Below are 22,111 nucleotides of genomic sequence, written 5' to 3'. Positions count from 1 at the left end.
AATCCAGAAATTGCGACTGTTTGTTAATTACAATGTGGTAGGTCCAAGGTCATTAGCAAATCTATTCAAAGGTCACTCTGATTTGACCTACACAGATAAAATCAAACAGTTAAAAATGTGGATATTTTTATCCTGTTTTTAAAATGGAATCCTGGTGAACCCTCTTACTTTGCATTTACTACCCTGAGGCAGAGAAATTAAGATGCTGTTCAGGCTACTGGTGAGTGACAGATCAGGGAGGCCAGTAAACTCAGGATTCCCAGAGCAGAACACAAAAATAAACAGGAGAAGGGAAAACAAAACAAAACAAAACAAAACAAAAACCAGTCACAATGGAGACTTTGAATTTCTTTTTGTTTATTAATCAGATCGCTGGCATTTACCTTCCACTGGTGTAAATGCTGTAACCGGGGTAATCTGACCATGCAGGTAAGGATCCAACTTAATTGTGTGTGTTCAGATACCTAAAGAAATAAAACAGGACATTAGCGAAGGCAGTCAATGGTTTCTTACATATAAGGCAAGACTCAACCAACAACAGGTATTACCTCAAGTGGCTGATATCACCCCAAATCAAGGTGATTTAAAAAAAAATGACAGGCAAAGGAGACTGATTCTATAAGGCATGGGATTTTGGATGCAGAAGAAAATTTTAAAACTAACCAATACAATTACTATTCTAGTACTTAAATCTTCTTCCCAACATCCCTAGCAAGTGGCTGACCAGACTCTGCTTCCATCTCCTCAGGGAAGGGGTCTCATTTTGTCCTGAAGCATCTATTCCAGCTTTAAAAAGCCAAGGTAGGGGTGCCTGGGTGGCTCAGTCAGTTAAGTGTCTGCCTTCATCTCAGGTCTCGATACCAGGGTCCTGGGATGGAGCCCCACATTGGGCTCCCTGCTCAGTGGGAAGTCTGTCTCTCCCTCTCCCACTCCTCCTGTTTGTATTCCCTCTCTTGCTGTGTCTCTCTCTGTCAAATAAATAAAATATTTTTTTAAAGTGTAAAAAAAAAAAAGCCAAGGTTATTAACACATGCACACGCACACACATACACACACACACACACATTCAAGTCCTCTCTAAATAATTTCTAAATATATGAAAGCCACTCTAATAGCTCACATGTAAATAGTAGAGAAAGGTACTGGCCTTAAAATTAATGACTAAATCTTCTAGACCTGCAGTAATTTCCAATTTAGGAATCACTTTATCATCCTATAGAGTGTTTTGTTTTGTTTTTCAGTTCCTATTTCTTCTCTCCCTTCTTTTTTCTTTTCTTTCTTTCTTCCCCATCCCCCCTTCTCTTCTTCCTCTGCTTCCTCCTCCTCCTCTTTCTTCCTCTTCTTTTTAAAAGGAGATCTAGTCAACAAGGAAATACAACCTTTTCTCAATCTGTTTTAACCAAATTTAATCAAGCAACCAAATCTGGCAACAGAGAGGATGATTCTTGGATCCAGGCCAGGTTCGAACTGATGACCTAGAACTTAAGGCCTATGTATCTCATTTCTGGACTCTGGGGATCCCGAGCCCATCATCCATCGTGGCGTTTTTGCGTGTGTGTCCATATGATTTCCTTAAAATGCAGAGACTGTTGCCAACTCTGAAAAGTGGCCCCAAATGTGTTCTTTGTGGGTTTTGCAAAGGGAACATAAAGGAACGGAGGCGAGTCAGCCTAGGCCTATTTTATTAGCAAGGAATCACCATCTGGTGTAGGATAGTTTCTCGTTTTTGGACTCGAGTCGCGGAGAGGGAAGAGTTGTTTTTCACATGTTTGACAAGGAATTGCTTTTAAAGTTTTGCAAGTTGCTGGACTGACTCTGTCATCTTTCTTCCAAGAGGCATTTGGGTTTCGTTGAGAGCAGCACTGTCCATACAAATTGCTAACTGCTGCTGTAAACAAACAGCTCTCAGACCAAAACAGTTACCCTGGATGGAAGCAAGAGGATTATAGCTGCTTCCAATCATCAAGCAAAACGCATTTCCACTAGAACTAATAAAACAAGAGTTGTTTTTTTGGCATGATAAAAGCAGGAGAAAAATTTTTCTCTTCTTTACGGAATTAGGAAAAGGAATGAAAATATAGAAAATAACCACGCATACGCAGAAAGAGACAAAATGACTCCTTTCCTTCAACTCCGGCTTACGTGCTCAGTTTCGGTGAAATGCAAGAAACTACCGTCATGTCTTCATGAAATCAAGTATCTTCCTTGGAGTAGCTTTTTATTTGAAACATAGAGAATGATACTTATTTAATATTCTGCAGAGATCTTCTTGGTATTTCCAAATAAGGGGGCATAAAACTAATCCAAATTATTCTTATGCAGAGAAAGGTAGGTAAAAAGGCAAAGGTAACTTTCATAATTTATTGTTAATAATTATACAAGAAGGGATAGTATACTTCAGGATTTGGCTCTCGTAATTTATCCATATTCATGACAACTGTTTGGAAAGGTTCAGATTTCTATCTGGGGAAAAGTGAAAATGGTATCTAAATATAGTTAAACTGACTAAATGTTGCAAAACAAACAAAATAACCATAGGATCTGTTTTAGCCACAGGGGGGACAAAAAAAGCATGGAACACAGAAGGTGGCTTGTTGACCACCCACAAACAAGTCAGCAGTGACCGAAGAGTCTGACTCCCTAACTATACCAAGTAAAGACATACACAACCTTCAGCTGCAGGCAGCTTTGCCTGGTCGGTTCACTGCAGTAAAGCAGTCTGGAACCGTGCTCAATAAATATTTGCTGAATGTATGGACAATGTCAATGGCAGCAGGAAGAAAGGTAAGGACCAAAAAGAATCCATTTGATTTAGCAACAGACATTTAAAAAAAAAAAAGATTTTATTTATTTATTAGAGAGAGAGAGAGCTTGAATGGGGTGGAGGGTGGTGGGGCGGGGAGGGGCAGAGAGAGAGGGAGAAACAGTCTCCCAGCTGAGCAGGGAGCATGACTCAGGACTTGATTCCAGGACCCCAGGATCACTACCTGAGATGAAGGCAGATGCTTAGCCGACTTGAGCCACCCAGGTGCTCTAACAACAGACTTGTTGGTGATCCAGGCAAAGCGGTTTCAGGGGAGTGACTGGGAGAGAAGCTAAATTATAGGGGGTGGACTGAAGTGTGACAGGATACGAAGACTGATACACAAGAAGTACAGCAGAGCATTTCAGAGCTCTGCCTTTGGAATGAGGCTGTCTGGATCTGAATGCTAATTTTGCCATCTATGAGCTGGGTGACCCTGTGTAAGTGACTTTGCGTTGTGCCTCAGTTTTCTCACTTATAAAATGAGGTTAACAATAGTATCCACCTGGCAGTGCTTAGAATGGTACCTAGCCCACAGCAAGCAATCAATAAATGGTGGTTATTATTATAGATAACTTTTAGAAAGACTTCTGTTTTAACTTTCTATTTTGAGATAATTGTAGATTCATGTATAGCTGTAAGAAATAATACAGTGCAACCCAATATACCTTCACCCAATTTCCCCCAATGGCAAGATCTTGCATAAAAACTATACTATGATATCACAACTAGGAAATTGAATTGGATACAATCCATCTGCCCCAGTTAGATTTCACCAGTGTTACATGCGCTCATTGTGTGGGTGTTCCATGCAATTTTATCACATACGTAAGGTATTTTTTTTTTTCAGGAAGGAGAGAGATGGGAATAACTAGTAGGGGTTAGAGAATAAAAAAATCTTATTTGTTTTTTAAGGTGGGATAGACCTACTTTCTATAAGATGTCTTCCACTGAAGCAGGGGGAGGGGAAATACATACAGACGAGGATTTATCTTATGAGACAGGAGTGGAGAGCAGAAGTTAGAGAACTTCATATCTAATAGGCTCTGCTATCTCTGAAAATAGAGCAGATGGGTGAATAGAAACAAATAGGATGAGGGGCGCCTGGGTGGCTCAGTGGGTTAAAGCCTCTGCCTTCGGCTCAGGTCATGATCCCAGGTCCTGGGATCGAGCCCCGCATCAGGCTCTCTGCTCAGCAGGGAGCCTGCTTCCCTTCCTCTCTCTCTGGCTGCCTCTCTGCTCTCTGCCTACCTGTGATCTCTGTCTGTCAAATAAATAAATAAAATATATATAAAAAAGAAACAAATAGGATGAGAAATATACTCAATGGAATTGCTGGGTTTGATAGGACAGAAGAAAAAATCTTCTGGAATTGAGTTATGTAAGGCTTGATGTTTGGTGGATGCTTTTGTGAATGAAAGAAGACAGTTGAGTAATATTCCATTGTATATACGGTGACTAACACAACATAATAAAAAAAATAGAGTTTAAGACTTAAAAAAAAAAGAAAGAGGACAGTTGTTCAAAATATACACTCTTGGGAAAGCACTGCTGTTCTTTAAGGGAGAGGAAAATGCTCTGCATAAATCATAGGTTTTTAAAAAAAATTTGCAGGAAAAAAATTAATTCAGTTGGTTGCATTTGATTTCCTTGAGTAAATCAAATGGGATCCAAAAAGTACTAACATAAAGCAAAAAATATTGATGTATTAAATTACCACAAGTTTAATAACTTCTCTTTATCAAACACCATCATTAGAGAGGAAAAAGGCAAGTCACAGAGTGGAAGCAGATATTTGTAAACCCATACAGAATATATTGGTATACAGAATACATAAAGAATTCCTACAAACTGGGGCACCTGGGTGGCTCAGTCGGTTAAGGGTCTGACTTCAGTTCAGGTCATGATCTCGGGGTCCTGAGATTGAGCCCGGCATTTAGCCCCACGTAGAGCTGCTCATCAGGCTCCGTGCTCAGTGGGGAGTCTGCTTGTCCTTCTCCTTCTCCCCCAGCTCATGCTCTCTCTCTCTCTCTCACAAATAAAATCTTTTTTTTAAAATTTTAGTTATTTATTTAACAGAGAGAGAAAGATCACAAGTTGGCAGAGAGGGAGGCAGAGAGAGAGGGGGAAGCAGGCTCCCTGCTGAGCAGAGAGCCCCATGCGGGGCTGGATCCAATGACCCTGAGATCACAACATGAGCCGAAGGCAGAGGCTTAACCCACTGAGCCACCCAGGTGCCCATCTCATAAATAAAATCTTTAAGGAAAAAAAAAAAGAATTCTTACAAATTTATTAGAAAAAAAAAGCAGATAACACTAGGAAAATGGGCCAAATGCATTAAGTTCAAATTAAAGTCATAATGTGATACCATAAATACTTGGTAGAATGATTAAAATGAAAAATAATACCAAGTGTGGCAAGGATATTGAGTAAACGTAATACTTACACACTACTGCGAGAATGTAAATTGGTATACCAACGTTGAAAACTGACTGTGTCCACAAACATTTACCATTCATTTAACAAATGTCCCAAGTGTTTCATTTCTAGGTATATAGCTAACAAAAATGTGCACATATACACAAAGATATATGTGCAAGAATTCATTGTAACAACTCCAAATTGTAAGCAATCCAAATGTCCACCCAAGTAGAAGAGATAAATTATGGCCTATTCATACAATGGAAAACTAGAGCAATGAGGATGAATTTCATAAACATAATGTTGAGTGAAAGAAGCCAGACACAAAAAAAGCATATACTAAATAATTCAAATTAGACCAAGTTTAAAAACAGGTTATCTTGCGGGAAGGGGTAGTTAGTGACTGGAAGGGGGCATGAAGAACATTCTGGGTACAAGTTCACAGTGTGTTCAATTTGCGAAAACAGAATAAAAGGCTAGTAAATCTAACTACACTTGGTCTCAAATTAAAAAAAAAAAAATTTTTTTTTTTTTGGTGTTTAAAACAACTGGAGGGCCCTCCGGAATGGCAGAGTAACAAGCTCTGAAAATCAACTCCTCCCTAAAAGCAACGAGAAAAGTAGCAAAAATTGTCAAAGGCAGTTTTTACAGAACTCTGGGAAATTAACGAAAGGCCTGCCATAATGTGAAGAGTACTTCTTTAAGAAAAATATTGGAATCTCAGAAGCAACAGCCTTTTGTGGCATTTTAACTCACCGTCTTCCCAGCATCCTTGTCCATGCCTGGGGTAGCTGTGTAAAGCAGCCTAGCAGGCCATTGGAAAGGGAAGACTGGGTTTGGAGCTTCTCAAAAAGACCGTTCTCATCCGCAGAGAACTGTCACTACTCAAGCTGACAGCTCCGTAGAAAAACCCCATTTGCAGAGTGCGTTGTTAACGGACCTCACTTAGAGCACACTCGGTGGGAAAAACCCTATCCACAGGACATTTTCCAGAAGTAATCAGCAGCAGTGATTTTATATTGCAGCTGCCTGAGGTGTTGATACCAGGAGGAGAAGGTCAGGGGCCAGCCAAAAACTTAAAGGAAAAAACTGGGAAATGATATGCCCATTGGGTGCTTTGGAAAAACCGGACATATTCATGGGCCATCGAAGAGGACACATACATGTCTGGGGCTATGCACGTGGCCAGGAGAGACCTGAGAAGACCCTAATCTGTCACCTCTGGTTCACCTTGAGGCCCTGTATAAACCTCTGGGGCAAAGGGTCAAAAATATAGGATTGAGGGGCACATGATGGCTCAGAGGGGTTAAGTGTCTGCCTTCGGCTCAGGTCATGATCTCAGGTTCCTGGAATCGAGCCGCATTGGGCTTCCTGCTCAGCAGGGAGTCTGCTTCTCCCTCTCCCTCTGCCCCTCCTCCCTGCTCGTGATCTCTCTTTCTCAAATAAATAAATAAAATCTAAAAAAAAATTCTTTTTTAAATATAGAATTAAGGCATTTAGAAAAGTCTGAACACTAAGCTAACCCAACAGACTGCAGCAGCCAGACATGATAGCGAAGACACTTTATATAATTTCTGCAGGAAAGTCACTAACCAATCAGCAATGACAAAAAAGAACCCTAAGTGTGTGTGGGGTTTCACTAGTGAATTCCAACAAACATTTAAAAAATTGATACCAATTTTTCAGAATCTCTTCCAGAAAATTTTAAAAAAAATTAATTTTCTTCCCTACTTAACCCAAGAGGCCAGTATTACCTTGATAACAAAGCCAGGCAAAGGCATGACAACAAAAGACAGCTACAGACCAATAAATCCTTAACAAAATACTAATAAACCAAATACATCAACATATATAAAGAATTATATACAGCATGATCAAATGGGATTTATTCCAGAAATGCAAGCTTGGTTTAACAGCCAAGAATCAGTCAGTGTAATAGTACAGTAGTCTAACAAAGCACTATTGATATAAGGATAGAATACGTAGATCAACAGAATGAACTGAGAGTCCAGAAATAAATCCATCCATCTACAGTCAATCCATTTTCTCTCTCTTTTTTTGAAGATTTTATTTACTTATTTGAGAGAGAGAGAGACAGAGATAGCAACAGAAAGCACACGCAGGGAGAGGGAGAAGCAAACTCCCTGCTGAGCAGGGAGCCAGATGTGGGACTCGATCTCAGGACCCTGGCATCATGAGCCAAGCCGAAGGCAGATGCTTAACTGACTGAGCCAACCAGGTGCCCCCAGTCAATCCATTTTCAGCAAGGGTGCCAAGACCATTCAATGGGGGAAGGGTCAATCTTTCAACAAATGGTGGTGAGATAAGTGAAAATCTACACGCACATATTTACATGTAGAAGGATGATGTTGGACCAGACCCCAACCTCTCACCATTTATAAAAAGTAACTCAAAATGGGTCACAGACATAAATGTATAAACTATATTATAGTATATTATAGTATAAACTATAAAATGCTTAGAAAAAAACATAGGAGTAAATCTCCATGACCTTGGGTTAAGCAACAGTTTGTTAAATATGACACCAAAAGTACAAGCAACAAAAGAAAAAAAAATTTAACAAATTGGACTTCATCAAAATGAAAAAACTTTTTTGTGTTTCAAAGGGCACCATCAAGAAAGTGAAAGTCAATTCTCAAAATGGAGAAGATACTTGCAAATCCTACATCTCATGAAGGAACTGTATCCTGAATATTAAAAAACCCTTTTTTAAAAAAAATATTTTATTTATTTGTCAGATAGACAGAGAGCATGAACAGGGGAAGTGGCAGGCAGAGGGAGAAGCAGGCTCCCCGCTGAGCAAGGAGCTGGATGGAGGACTCAATCCCAGGACCCTGGAACAAAGACCTGGGCTGAAGGCAGACACTTAACTGACAGGGCCATCCAGTGCGCCCCTAAAAAAAAAAAAAAAAAAACCTTTTATAACTCAACAATTAAAGAGAGGGCACGTATTGCATGGAGCACTGGGTGTGGTGCATAAACAATGAATCTTGGAACACTGAAAAAAAATTAAATTTAAAAAAATCGAGTGCTGGGCGCCTGGGTGGCTCAGTGGGTTAAGCCACTGCCTTCGGCTCAGGTCATGATCTCAGGGTCCTGGGATCGAGTCCCGCATCGGGCTCTCTGCTCAGCAGGGAGCCTGCTTCCCTTCCTCTCTCTCTGCCTGCCTCTCTGCCTACTTGTGATCTCTGTCTGTCAAATAAATAAATAAAATCTTTAAAAAAAAAAAATCGAGTGCTCATGTGAAAATAACATAAAAAGCTGAACGATTCTGGGTGTTATGTGTAATAAATGTTCAATAAATATTTTGATGAATTTCACTGAGGAAAAAGTAAATAAAAAAAAAAGAGAAAGAAAGCCAATTAAAATGAGCAAAGGATTTGAAAAGACATTTCTCCAAATAACCAATAAGCCTATGAAAAGATGCTCAACATCATTAGTCATTTGGAAAATATAAATCAAAACCACATTGAGATCCCATTTCACACTCACCCGAATAGCTAAAATAAAAAAAAAAAAAACAGACAATAACAAGGTTTGGGAAGGGAACGGAGAACTTGGAATTCCTATATGCTGGTGGTGGAACCCTCATACAAAGTGACGCGGCCACTTTCAAAACAGTTTAACAGTCCTTCAAAATGGTAAATACAGAGTCACCATAGACCCAGAAATTTCACTCCTGGTGTATACCAAGATAACTGAAAACATACAAAAAACGTTGCACAGATGTTCGTGGCAGCATTATTCATGATAGCTAAAATCAGAAATAACCCAAATGTCCATTGACTGATGAACAAATGAACAAAATGTGGTCTATACATACAACAATGAAAACAAATGAAATACTGATAATGCTAAAACATGGATAAACACTGAACACGTTATGGGAAATGAAAGAAGCCAATCACAAAAGAACACACGCTATATGATTCCATCTGTATGAAGTGTTCAGAAAAGGCAAATCCACAGGGGACAAAGTAGATCAGTGCCTGCCAGGGAGTGGGTAGAGAAGGCAAAGACCACAGGGTTTGTTTCCGGAGTGATGAAAGTGTTCCAAAATTGATTTTGGTGAAAGATGCACCACTCTGTGAATATACTAAAAGCCAGTAAATTTACGATCTAGGTGAGTGAATTGTATGATATATCTCAATAAACAGTTTCAATAACTATCCCAGTGCAGTTCATCACAACTATGCCTTGAGACATCAGCAATTAATTATTCGGTGGCAATAAAGGTAACATCGTTTCAGGAGTCTGGATTTTCTGATCTTTAGTATGATCTCTATTTTCCTCCACATGCGAATTACTGGTCCTCAAGGCAAAGTCAACTCCCCATCCTTTCAAATCGGTTAGTGGGGAGAATGGCTTCGCGTCAGTAAGAAAGATAAAGACAGCAGAGCTGCCACGGTGATGAGACTCCCCTCACATCAGCCCATTCCAGTCAGGTTTTCACCTCTACCACTCCATGGCAACGGGGCACCACTGCCAGCAAGGGTAGTGGCTAGGATAAAGCATTAATATCATATTCGTGTCAGTCAACATATTAATATTGTCTTAATACTGCAGACACCCAGGTTTTTGTCCTTGATTTCTTACTGCTATTCTTTTCTCCACTCACTCGTTTTGCATTTTCATCTCCTATCATGGCTTTAGATACAATCACAGTTTTAAATACACTCTATATTACTGATGTCTTTTAAATTTATAACCCCAGCCAGACCTCTTTGCTCAAATCCAGACTCATATATCCAATTATCTATTGAGCATCTTTACGTAGATACCTAGTGGACACCTCAAACTTAACACACCCAAATTGAATTCCCACTCCTCTACTCTGAACCTGCTCTGTCCATGCTTGTCATCTCTGTTGGTGGCAACTCCATCCTTGCAGTTACTTAGGCAAAAACCTTGAAGACATTCTCACGTCTCTTTTTCTCTCACACTCCACATTGAATCCAGCTGCAAATCTTGCTAGTTCTACCTTCAAAAGATATTCAGAATCGTGACGCTTTTTACAACCTACCCCAGCGCGCTGGCCCAGGCACCATCAACCCTTGGCTGGGTCACTGTAATAACTTGCTAACTGGGCTCCTGGCTTACACTGACTTTTCATACAGTCTATTCTCAACCTAGCAGCGGAAGTGATCCTTTAAATACGTAGATCAGGGGCGCCTGGGTGGCTCAGTGGGTTAAGCCGCTGCCTTCGGCTCAGGTCATGATCTCAGGGTCCTGGGATCGAGTCCCACATCGGGCTCTCTGCTCCGCAGGGAGCCTGCTTCCCTCTCTCTTTCTGCCTGCCTCTCTGTCTACTTGTGATCTCTGTCTGTCAAATAAATAAATAAAATCTTTAAAAAAAAATAAATAAATACGTAGATCATGTGACTTCTCTGGTCAAAACCCTGCACTTCTTACCTCCTCTGAGTAAAAGCCAAAGACCTTACAACGGCCTGTCCAACCAGGCACAATCATCTCCTCCCATCCAACCCTGTAATATTCCAGTAGTCCAACCTTCCCTCCTTGCTCCCTCTCCTCCAGCCATGCTGGCCTCCTTGTGTGGCCCTCAACACACTAGACATGTTCTCACCTTTGGGCCTTTGCACTGGCTCTTTCTGTGATTGGGATTCTCCTCCCCCGGATATCCACATGGTTAACTCCTTCACCTTGTCTTTGCTCAAATACCATCTTAGTAAGGGGCTTTACCCAGACCACACTGTTTAAACTAAGAATCTGTTTCCCTCAATGGCACTCCTAATATCCTTTAATTTTTTCTCTGTATTACCTATCACGGTATGTTTGGCTAATTTATTATAGTTATTATTTATACTGTGTTACCCTAACAGAATGTAAGTACCATGATGGCAAAGATTTTTGTCTCTTTTCCTCACTGATACAATGTGAGTACCTAGCAGAGTATCCAAGACACAGTAAATGCCTAATAAATATTTGTTAAATGAATGCATGAATGAAATTAAAGATTTATTAATAGGGAAATGTTTAAAGTTTTTAGAAAAGTTTAAAGAAATGTTTAAAGTATTTAAAGCGTGGCATATTTATATAATAGCATACTACACAACACATAAAAGAAATGAGCTAGATTTATATGCATAAACATGAGATCACAAAAAAACACTGCTGTATAAAAAAAGAAAACTGCTAAAAGGTACTCCAATATGGCATCACTTATATAATTTTCTTTAAACCACAGATATGAAAATATTACATATTGTTCATGAGATTATATGTGTAAAAAGGTATCATAAATTGGCTAGACTGATATACACCAAATCCACAATTTTGGTTGCCTGGGGAGGGAGAAAAGAGACGTAGGGAGGAGGGGTACGGGGAGTAGGCACAGGGAGTAGGGGAAGGATTAAAGGGGCCTTTTCCTTCTTAATTATTTTTTATTATAATTATTTTAATATAAGAAAGTCAAGCAAATATGACAAAATGTTAACAATATTCACCCCTGCTGTTGGAAACATGAATGTTTATTATATCATTCTCTGTATTTTGCTGCATTTAAAATTTTTTCTCAAAAATATCTAATTAACAAAAAGAGTATGGAATATCATGATTCCCAAAGCTATCGCTGCTAGATATCAATCAAACCCACTCAAGCAATTAGCTGGTTCAGTGAATACTGGATCAAATATCTAAGATACCTTCAGTGTCCCTTACAACTTCACTATTTCCCATATAAACATTATCTTCTTTGGAATCAGGTCCTATAAATTTTGGTTAAAACACTTGGGAGACAAGGCAGACTCACAAGTTCCCATTTATCATATCCTCTTGAAACGAGCGATTTCATGCTCAGTTATTTTTATTGGACTTTCATCATCCCCATCACAAATCTCCTTAATGGAACCTTGTTTGGGGATCTGATCTTAATTAAAAGAATTATGTTATAAATAATAACCTCTCTTCTACTATCAGTATTTATGCTTGCAATGAATATCTCTGTGTACATATTTGGATTTTCTATACTTCTTCTTAGTCCAATACTTCTAAAGCTAAATAAATAGCTTTTATCAGCCTGCTGTTGAGTTAAAAGTCACACCCATCTAAATTCTATTGCTTATTGTGTATGCATGTGTATGTGTACATATGTGTTTGAAAACTCTATTGCATTATATTAGTCAGCTATTTCTAAGCTACGCTGAGTAACAAATAATCCCAAATATAAATGGCTTACAGTAATGGTTTCTTTCTCATACACATTATATATTGGTAGCTGTAGGCTGGCTACAACTCTGCTTTATACACCTTCTCATTCCAAGACCCAAACCGAAGGAGTTCTCCCTCCCAGAACATGCAATTCCTGAGCTAGAGGAAAAGAGCAGCAGTTAGAACAAACACAGAATTGCTTTTAAACATTCTGCTGAGGCATTGTGTACAAAATGCCCTCTCACTTTCCACTGGCTAAATCAAGTCATAGGGATGAGCCCAACCTCAGTGGGATATGAAGAGACACTTCTCCCATAGGATGCCCTCATAGCCACACGGCAATGGATGAGGACATGTAATCCTCATACGTGGGGGTTAGCAAATTACTGCTCACAGGCCAAATGTGGCGTGTGGATTGTTTTCATTCAGCCCATGTTTTTTACATTTTTTATTATTTTATTTTATTGATTTATTAACATATAATGTATTATTTGTTTCAGTTTTTTACATTTTTAAAGGGCAGTCAAATAAAAGAGAGAGACAGAAAGAAGGAGAAGGCAAAAGAGGCATTAGAGGAGAAGAGGAGGTGGTGATAGAGACTGAATGTGGTCTGCAAAGCCCATTTAGTATCTATGCCTTTCCACAAAAGGGTGGCTGATCCCTGTTCTTACAGGAAATGAACATGGATAATTAAAATAATCACAGTCTACTAGAAGCAACTCCCAAAACTAGCAACCTTGAGGAAGGGGAAGAGAGCTACTCTGTACAGAATTTGATGGCAGACAGTTTGTTTGTTTGTTTTTAAAGATTTTATTTATTTATTTGACAGACAGAGATCACAAGTAGGCAGAGAGGCAGGCAAAGAGAGGTGGGGAAGCAGGCTCTCTGCTGAGCAGGGAGCCCGATGCGGGGCTCGATTCCAGGACCCTGAGATCATGACCTGAGCCAAAGGCAGAGGCTTACCGCACTGAGCCACCCAGGCACCCCTTACCTCAAATTATTTAAAAAAAAAGGTCGGAGGTAAAGCTGGTCAGAGGTAAAAAAGGAAAGCTCTGGGTTCAGATATGTTAAAGTTGAGAGAAAGAGATGTCTAGAAGGTAGCTAGGAGTGCAAGTCTAGAATTAAGAGAAAGGTCGGGGCTAGTGACAAAGGTCAGGAAAGAAAATGGCTGAAACTTATGGAAGGAGGTAAGACTTCAGGAAGGTGGGATACATAGAGAGATTTTTATCTCAGGACAGAAATTCTGAGGAACTAAAGAAGAGGAGTCAATAAAGGAAACAAATGAACTCTCAGAGAAGTAGAAGAAAAATGCATTACTGCTGTATCATTGGAGTCAAGAGAAAATCCCAACAGGAAGAAGCGGTCAATATATAAATGATAAGAGAAATGAAGAAGTTTAAGAATTAAGAAGAGACTAAGCCCAGGTTAAGAGGTCACATGGCCCTTCCTTAAAAACACAAGCACTTAGTTGTGTTCTTAATCCTGTGATAGAACACAAAGAAGTAGAAAATATGTTTGTAGGGGCTCCTGGCTGGCTCAGTCCTTGGAACCTGCACCTCTTGATCTCGAGGTTGTTAAGTTCAAGTTCACCAGTGGGTGTACAAATTATCTAAAAATAAAATCTTTAAAAAAAAAATACATTTGTAAAAGATGGCTCTCCCTAGGTATTTTTTGTTTGTTTTGATTTGGATAAATAATGTTTAGACCAGAAAAGACATCAATTTCAAAACAAACAAAAATAATGAAAATTTTACATTATAAAATGGTTTTCATATTCTTATTTAAGCTCTTTTTAGTTCTTGACTAAAATTTCTTGATATTCTTGGCAGTTAAAGTCCCTTCAATCTAATTCAATCTAATTCAAAGCACTCTCCTAAGTAAATTGCTCTCTTTCATATTTTCCTTGGAGTGGGGTCAACAGTTGCAACACTTGGTTTCACAGTGCTTCTGGCTGGTTTAAAATCTGTAATATTTGGGGGCACCTAGGTGGCTCAGTCAGTTAAGCATCTGCCTTCAGCTCAGGTCAATCTCAGGGTCCTGGGATCGAGCCCTGCATTGGGCTCCCTGCTCAGCAGAGAGTCTGCTTCTCCCTCTGCCCTTCCTCGTGCTCTCTCGCTCTCTCTGTCTCAAATAAATAAAATCTTTAAAAAAAAAAAACAACTAAATTTTAGTAAGGCTATAAAGCAGCCCAAACTGTTATACATTGCTGGTAAGAGTAAGAGTATAAAATGACAGTTTCTTACAAAATAAAACATATACTTACCAAATGACCCAATAATTCCAGTCCTAAGTATTTACCCATGAGAAATTAAGACATTGTCTACAAAATGACTTGTACACAAATGTTCATATATTTCAGCTATAATAGCCTGAATAAACCCAAACATCCATCAACTGGTGAGTAGATAAACAATTATAGAATATTCAGCCACTGGAATACTATTCAACAATAAAAAAGGAGTTTGTAACAACACATAGGAGTCTCAGAAGTATTATTGTGATAGAAGCCAAGCACGGAAGAGTTCATATTATATAATTCTATTTATATGATATCCTAGAACAGGCAGAACAAGTCCATAATAACAGAAAACAGATCAGTGGTCTCCAGCAGCAGGGGTGAGGGATTGACTGCAAAGGGGCATGAGGGAAATTTTGGGGGACATTGAAATGTTCTCTGTCTTGATAGGTGTGATGGTTACACATGTGTTACACATGTTTGTCAAAACTCAATGGACTGAGCAGCTAAAATATGTCCATCTTACTGTATGTAAATTATGCCTCATCAAAGTTGATGTAATGTTTAAAAAAAATTTTAAGTAACTAAGCACTTAGGATGTTGTTATTATCAAGTAGCTAAAATACTACGAACATTTGTGTATAAGTCATTTTGTAGACAATGTCTTAATTTCTCATGGGTAAATAACTAGGACTGGAATTATTGGGTCATTTGGTAAGTATATGTTTTATTTTGTAAGAAACTGTCATTTTATACTCTTGCCAGCAATGTATGAGAGTTTGAGCTGCTTTATAGCCTTACTAAAATTTAGTATTGCCAGTATTTTTAATTTTAGTCATTCAACTAGGTGAAATGGTTTATCCCTTTGGTTTTATTTTGCATTTCTCTGATGACCATAATGTTGAACTTTTCATGCGCTTACTTCTTCAATTGTGAAATGTCTGTTCAAATATAGTGACCAATTACAAAATTAGGCTGTCTTATTATATTATTGAGATAAGAGTTCTGTATATATTTGGACACAAAGCTTTGTCAGATGTATGTGTTACACATATTTTCCCTTTATGGCTCACCTTTTCATTTTCTTAATGGGGTCTTTTAAAGAATAGAAGCTTTATCTTTTCATGAAGTCAAATGTATCATTTTCTTTGAAGTTAAATGTTTTTTGTGTATTTTCTAAGAAATCTTTGCCTATCCTCAAAGTCTAGAAGATATTCCCCCCTGAATTCCTCTAGAAGTTTTATAGTTTTCACTTTCACATTTAGATCCCTGGTAGTTTTCAGTTGATTTGTTGTGAATGGTGTGAGGTAAGAGCCAAGGTTCATTCCCTCCCCCCCACATAGAGATCCAGTTGGATACCTAACACCATTTGCTGAAAAGACTATCCTTTCCCCCACTGAAATGGTTTGATACTCCTGTTGAAAACATTTGGCTTCTGGATTTGGGTATACTTCTGGATTCCCTATTCCTTCCCGTTGATCTATTAGTCTATTCTTATATCAAGATCACACTCACATGATTACCGTAGCTTGGCATTAAGTCTTGAAGAAAGGTGGTTTAAGTCCTCCAACTGTGTTTTCTTTTTCAGTATTGTTTTGGGTACAGTATTGTTCAGTATTGTTTTCTTTTTCAAAATTCTTTTGGGTATTCTACACACTCTCTGTATTGCCATATGCATTTCAGATCCAATTTGTCAGTGTCTACAACATTGTAATTGGATTATAATGAATTTATGGATCAAACTGGACAGAACTGACATATTAATAATGTTGAATCTCCTATGCTAGAACAAGCCTTCCACCTATGGTAATAGCTGAGTAGCTCTGTATTAATCTGCTAGGGCTGCCATAACGAGACACCACAGATTGGGTGGCTTACACAACAGAAATTTATTGTCTTGCAACTTTGGAGGCTGGAAGTCCAAACTCGGGGTGCCAGGGGGGTCAGGTTCTGGTGATAACTCTTTCCCTGGTGTGCAGACAACTGCCTGTCCACAAAAAATTGGAGAAAAAAACATCTAAATATTCTTTGTAGGGAAAATGGATAAATTGTGATAGGGCCAGACAATGGGATACTGTAGAGCAGTCAAAATGAACAAATTTCAGCAAAGTAATGCTGAACACAAAAATATAGATGCAGGAAGTTATGTGTATGATAACACTTATATAAAATTTTAAAACATGCAAAATGAATAATATGGATCTTTACAGCCAAATCCTATGCAATAAAAATACAAATATACACATTGGCAGGGTGCTTGGGTAGTGCAGTTGATTAAGTATTAGACTTCAGCTCAGGTCATGATCTCAGGGTCCTAGGATGGACCCACGTAGGGCTCTGCACTCAGCAGGGAGTCCGCTAGTCCCTCTGCCCCTCCACCCATAGCCCGTGCTATTTCAAACTCTCTCTCACAAATAAATAAATAAAATCTTAAAAAAAAAAATAAACACATACATTGGAATGATAAGCGTCAAATTCAATATAGTGGTTACCTCTGGGGAGGCAGAAAGAATGGGATTAGAGAGAACCAAACAGAAAGTGTCTACTACACTCGCAAAACTTTGTTTCCTTTTTTAAAATTAACATATAATGTATTATTTGTTTCAGGAGTACAGGTCTGTGAACCAAAGTAATCAAGTCTGAAGCAAGTATGCCCAAAGGTTAGTATTTCAAAAAGCAACTGTTCATCTTTTCCTGCTTTTCTGAATATCAAAACTATTTAAGAAGGTCCCCCGAAACCTTCAACAATTACCTTTTCAGAAAATATTTTATTATTGAGTACGAAGGTGGGTGCTGTCATTAATTTGACCTCCACTTTCCAATTCCACTCCACCCTTAAATCTTCACGGTATCGGGACGCCTGGGTGGCTCAGTTGGTTGGACGACTGCCTTCGGCTCAGGTCATGATCCCGGAGTTCCGGGATCGAGTCCCGCATTGGGCTCCCAGCTCCATGGAGAGTCTGCTTCTCCCTCTGACCTTCTCACTCATGCTCTCTCTCACTGTCTCTCTCTCAAATAAATAAATAAAATCTTTAAAAAAAAAAATCTTCACGGTATCAAGAAGCCTGGGTGGCTCAGTTGGTTAAGCGTCTGCCTTCAGTTCAGGTCAAGATCCCAGGGTCCTGGGATCGAGACCCACATCGGGTTCCCTGCTCAGCGGGGAGTCTGCTTCTCCCTCTGCCTGTCCCTGTCCCTGCCCCTGCATGTGCTTGCTATCCACCCACCACCCGTGTCAAATAAATAAATAAAATTTTTTTTTTTTTTTTTAAAGAAGCACCTGGGGTGGGAGCAGTATTGTTTATAGTGGGGTAGGGATAGGACAAGAGTGAAGGATTCTATTTACCAGTATTATATGTCACATTATTTAAATATCCATCTTGGAGATATTAGAACAGGGGTTCAGAGAACTTGCCCAGTGTGTGACAACAAGAAGAAGTCACAGATTCAGGCCAACTATATAGGGTTGCAAAACCTCTGCTTCTTTCGCTCTTGCTATGATAATAAAACCGAACTCTTCTTGAAAGTATTAGGACAAGACTTCATCCTGTGGTCCAGGATGGAGGCAGTAAAACTACTCTAACTTGCTCATCAAGTCACACAGGACTATAGATCTAGGCAAGGAAAGTGGTGGAAACTTCTAGTGGATACTTCCTAGAGAAAGAAATACATGAGAAGTATGGTTGTATAATGATTTTCCTAACTTCTCTTCATTATTTCTACCAGGGGCCATTCAGATCCTTTATCTCTCCTGAGAAACTTTGGAGGAAATGCCAATTTTACAAATTGATTCTCCAAGTCCATTAATCCATGAGGACATTTGTTTGCTTCCTTTCTTTTCTTCAAAAAATTTTAAATTTATTTTTTAAGTAATCTCTATACCCAATGTGGGGCTCGAACCCACAAACCTGAGATCAAGTGTTCCGTGCTCTACTGACTGAGCCAGCCAGGAGCGCCTTCTTCCTTTCCATTATGAGTTGTACTTTGCACCTGTTGTTGGTAGCCTAAAGACTTTGAGAGTCCAACAAATATAAATCTGTACTCAAAGAAGCTTCCAAAATTACCGGGATAAGTGAAAACATGATACTGTCGGTCCAAGTTTCTGTGTTGCTGGTCTCACACCTCTGAGATAAGGGACGTGAGTCATGTACAACTTTTGTTTCTGTACTGTGAGCCAGGATTCATGCAAAAACTTGCTTACTATTTATTATTATCCATTATTATTATATTATTATTGATTAAAGTTTCCTGGAAAACAAGACATGACTCTAATTAGAGAATGAAGCCACCTTCCCAGTCTGAGGATTCCGTTTTCCTCCCTCAGCTCTTCCACGGACAGTTCTGGATGCCCTGTAATATGGTGTCTGCTGGTCAAAACTGTCCTTTTCTCCCAGACTTGGCATAAAGCCAGCGCCCAAAGCTACGAACTCCAGCTTTTATCTTCCATCTGCACAGTGATTAGTTTGCAAGGAAAGTAACAACCAAAGATGTGTAGATGTGCACCTCAGAGACAGCTGTGGGAATCAGATGGGATGTGCACTCAGGCCTGCTGGAAATAAAAGACCATTGACTTTGGCATTGGGATGGAAACCTCTGCCAAACACACACACAGGCAGGCTCTCTCTCTCTCTTTCTCTTTCTCAATCATCCTCTCTCTCTCTCTCTCTCTCTCTCTCACACACACACACACACACACACACACACACACGCACCTTTCAGAGGAGAGGCTCTGTAAAAATTCCCCACATATGGCAAACATATTTTAGGGGAAGCACCATGACTAGAGGCCAGTGGGAGAGAAAGAAAAAGAAAATAATGAGAAAAATCTTCAATAAGTCTAAATTGTTTCAGTCAGACTGCTGAGAAAGAATGCAAAGGATTGGAGATGAAAATTATTGGTAAAATAAGCATTATAACATAGCTAAATTCTTTCCCTACTTCAAATGATTGCTAGAACTTACTCTCTTGTACAACAATAGCACCTGGGGGGAACTAGTCTTCATATTTAACTCCAAGTACTTTGCTGAACACAACGGATATACATGAAAAAAGAACATTATACAATATAAAAATTTTTTTTTCTCTAACTCACAATTTCAAAAATTTTTAATTTTACTTGTAAATAACTGTGTGGGGGGCAGGGAATGCAGAGATATCTCATTTTATCTGACATTGGCTCACAACACTTTAAGTATCATTGTTTTCTGACTTCCTATCCTCTTGGTTACATTTTTTTTAAAAGATTTTATTTATTTATTTGACAGAAAGAGAGACAGCAAGAGAGGGAACACAAGCAGAGGGAGTGGGAGAGGGAGAAGCAGGCTTCCCACCAAGCAGGGAGTCTGATGGGGGACTCTATCCCAGGACCCTGGGATCATGACCTGAGCTGAAGGCAGATGCCTAATGACTGAGCCACCCAGGCACCCCTCTTGGTTACATATTTAATGATCATTAAATGCTAACATGCATAACAAAACTCCCAGTAGAGAAGAACTAACAAAAAACCGTGTTAAAATGTAGACAACTGATCTCTGACTTACCCAATTTATAAGAACTGATTTATCATATTTTTCTCAAAATAAAAGCAAAACCACCCCCAACTCTTGCTTTAAAGAGTTATTAGCAAAAGTTAATCAGATTATCTGAACAAAAATAACCTGATGATTAAAAAGTGGTGGAGTGAAAACAACACTGGCCTGCTGTTCTCAGGGGCATCATTTTTTTTTTTTTTCATTTTAAAATTTTAATTCTAGTATAGTTATATTAGTTTCAGGTGTACAACAGAGTGATTAAACACCTCCATACAATATCCAGTGCTCATCATGACAAGTGCCCTCCTTAACCCCATCACCCATTTCACCCATCCCCCACAGCCCTCCCCTCTGGTAACCATCGGTGTGTTCTTTATAGTTAAGAGTCTATTTCTTAGTTTGTCTCTCTCTCTCTCTTTTTTTACTTTGCTCATTTGTTTTGTTTCTTAAATTCCACAGGAGGAAGTCATATGCTATTTGTCTTTCAATGACTTATTTCACTTGGCTTTATAATCTCTAGATCCATCCATGTTGTTGCAAGTGGCAAGATTTCATTCTTTTTTATGGCTGAGTAATATTCCATCCATTCCCCCCCACCCTTTCTCTCAGGGGCCTCATTTTTGAAGGGCTTTCTAGAAATTGAGCTTAGATTTTTACCCTGAGGGTAAAGAGAGAGGTGCTGAGGTATCTGAGGTGGAAAGATGTGCATGACTACAGTGTGGGGAATGGACTGCTGCCAGGAGAGCCTGAGGCAGGAGTGAAGGGGAGAGAAGATTGTCCAGGCAAGAAATAATGAGGATCTTAGGGTTGGCTCTGGCTCTTCACTGCCTCTCTGCTGTCAGTTACTGCAAAGGCCTGGTGGGAGGCAGCATAGTGTTCTCTCCTAGGAGAACACCTTCTAAAAATGGTGTTTTAGGGAGAAGAAAAAAAAAAAGAGTCCTGGATTTGTCCCCTGGATGACCTCAGGTTAAATTAAGAAGATATATTTGTTAAGCATTTACTAAGTGCCAGGCACCATTCAGAGATGGTTTTAAGGACATTTTTATAATTTACTCAATCTTTTCATACCTCAATGTATTCATCTATGAAAGAACAGTAATGCCTAACTCATGTGTTCTTTCGAGGATTAAAAGTGAGTTCATGGGTGCCTGGGTGGCTCAGTGGGTTAAGCCACTGCCTTCGGCTCAGGTCATGATCTCAGGTTCCTGGGATCGAGTCCCGCATCGGGCTCTCTGCTCAGCAGGGAGCCTGCTTCCCTCTCTCTCTCTCTGCCTGCCTCTCTGCCTACTTGTGAACTCTGTCTGTCAAATAAATAAATAAAATCTTTAAAAAAATAAATAAATAAAAAAATAAAAGTGAGTTCATATACATGAAAAGGCTTTTTAGATCTTCCACATTTAAAAATGCCAGTTTTCTAATAACCACAACTTCTCACTTTTTTTTTCTAAATCTGACAATGCTCTGAGTATTTTCTTTCCAGCCCCCATTTAGTAGAGACTCCACATACTGATCAAGACAGTTGTTAACTACTGCATGGTAAGACACAAAACACGAAAGCCATGAGAATTCTTTCCTACTAGAGCACTGCAGAGATGGGGTCAGCCATCTAGAATAATCACTGTTTCAGGGACACTAGCTTATCCAATTACACTCCTACCTGAGCACAGTTCTAAGAAATAAATTCAGTACCTGCCTTCAAAATACAGCATGAGGAAGACCTTCTCAGTATCCTCCCAGAACAACTAGAAGCTTCATGGATGCTCTGAAGAAAATGATGTCCAGGCATTCTACGGGCCCTAGGCCAGCAGAGTTTCTATTCAAACCCCATCAAAAATGGGGATGACCAACTACGTGAATGGTAGTTTATAGCCACTAACCATCAGCCGATACACATGAGCACAAAGAGAAAGCAACAACAAAAAAATAAGGGTTATT

General features: G+C 39.2%; 1 protein-coding gene across 2 annotated transcripts in view; it reads right to left on the bottom strand.

The window, feature by feature from the left end:
• Positions 1–22,111, bottom strand: part of WARS2 (tryptophanyl tRNA synthetase 2, mitochondrial) — a 92,402-nt gene that overhangs the window by 19,508 nt on the left and 50,783 nt on the right. For both annotated transcript variants that reach the window (XM_047727502.1, XM_047727503.1), the window contains exon 3: positions 384–464. In XM_047727502.1, the coding sequence (XP_047583458.1) occupies positions 384–464 (81 nt within the window). The remainder of the gene's footprint in view (positions 1–383; positions 465–22,111) is intronic.

Source organism: Lutra lutra, chromosome 4 (assembly GCF_902655055.1).
Source record: "Lutra lutra chromosome 4, mLutLut1.2, whole genome shotgun sequence".
Taxonomy (NCBI): domain Eukaryota; kingdom Metazoa; phylum Chordata; class Mammalia; order Carnivora; family Mustelidae; genus Lutra; species Lutra lutra.
This window is presented reverse-complemented; position numbering and strand designations above follow the sequence as displayed.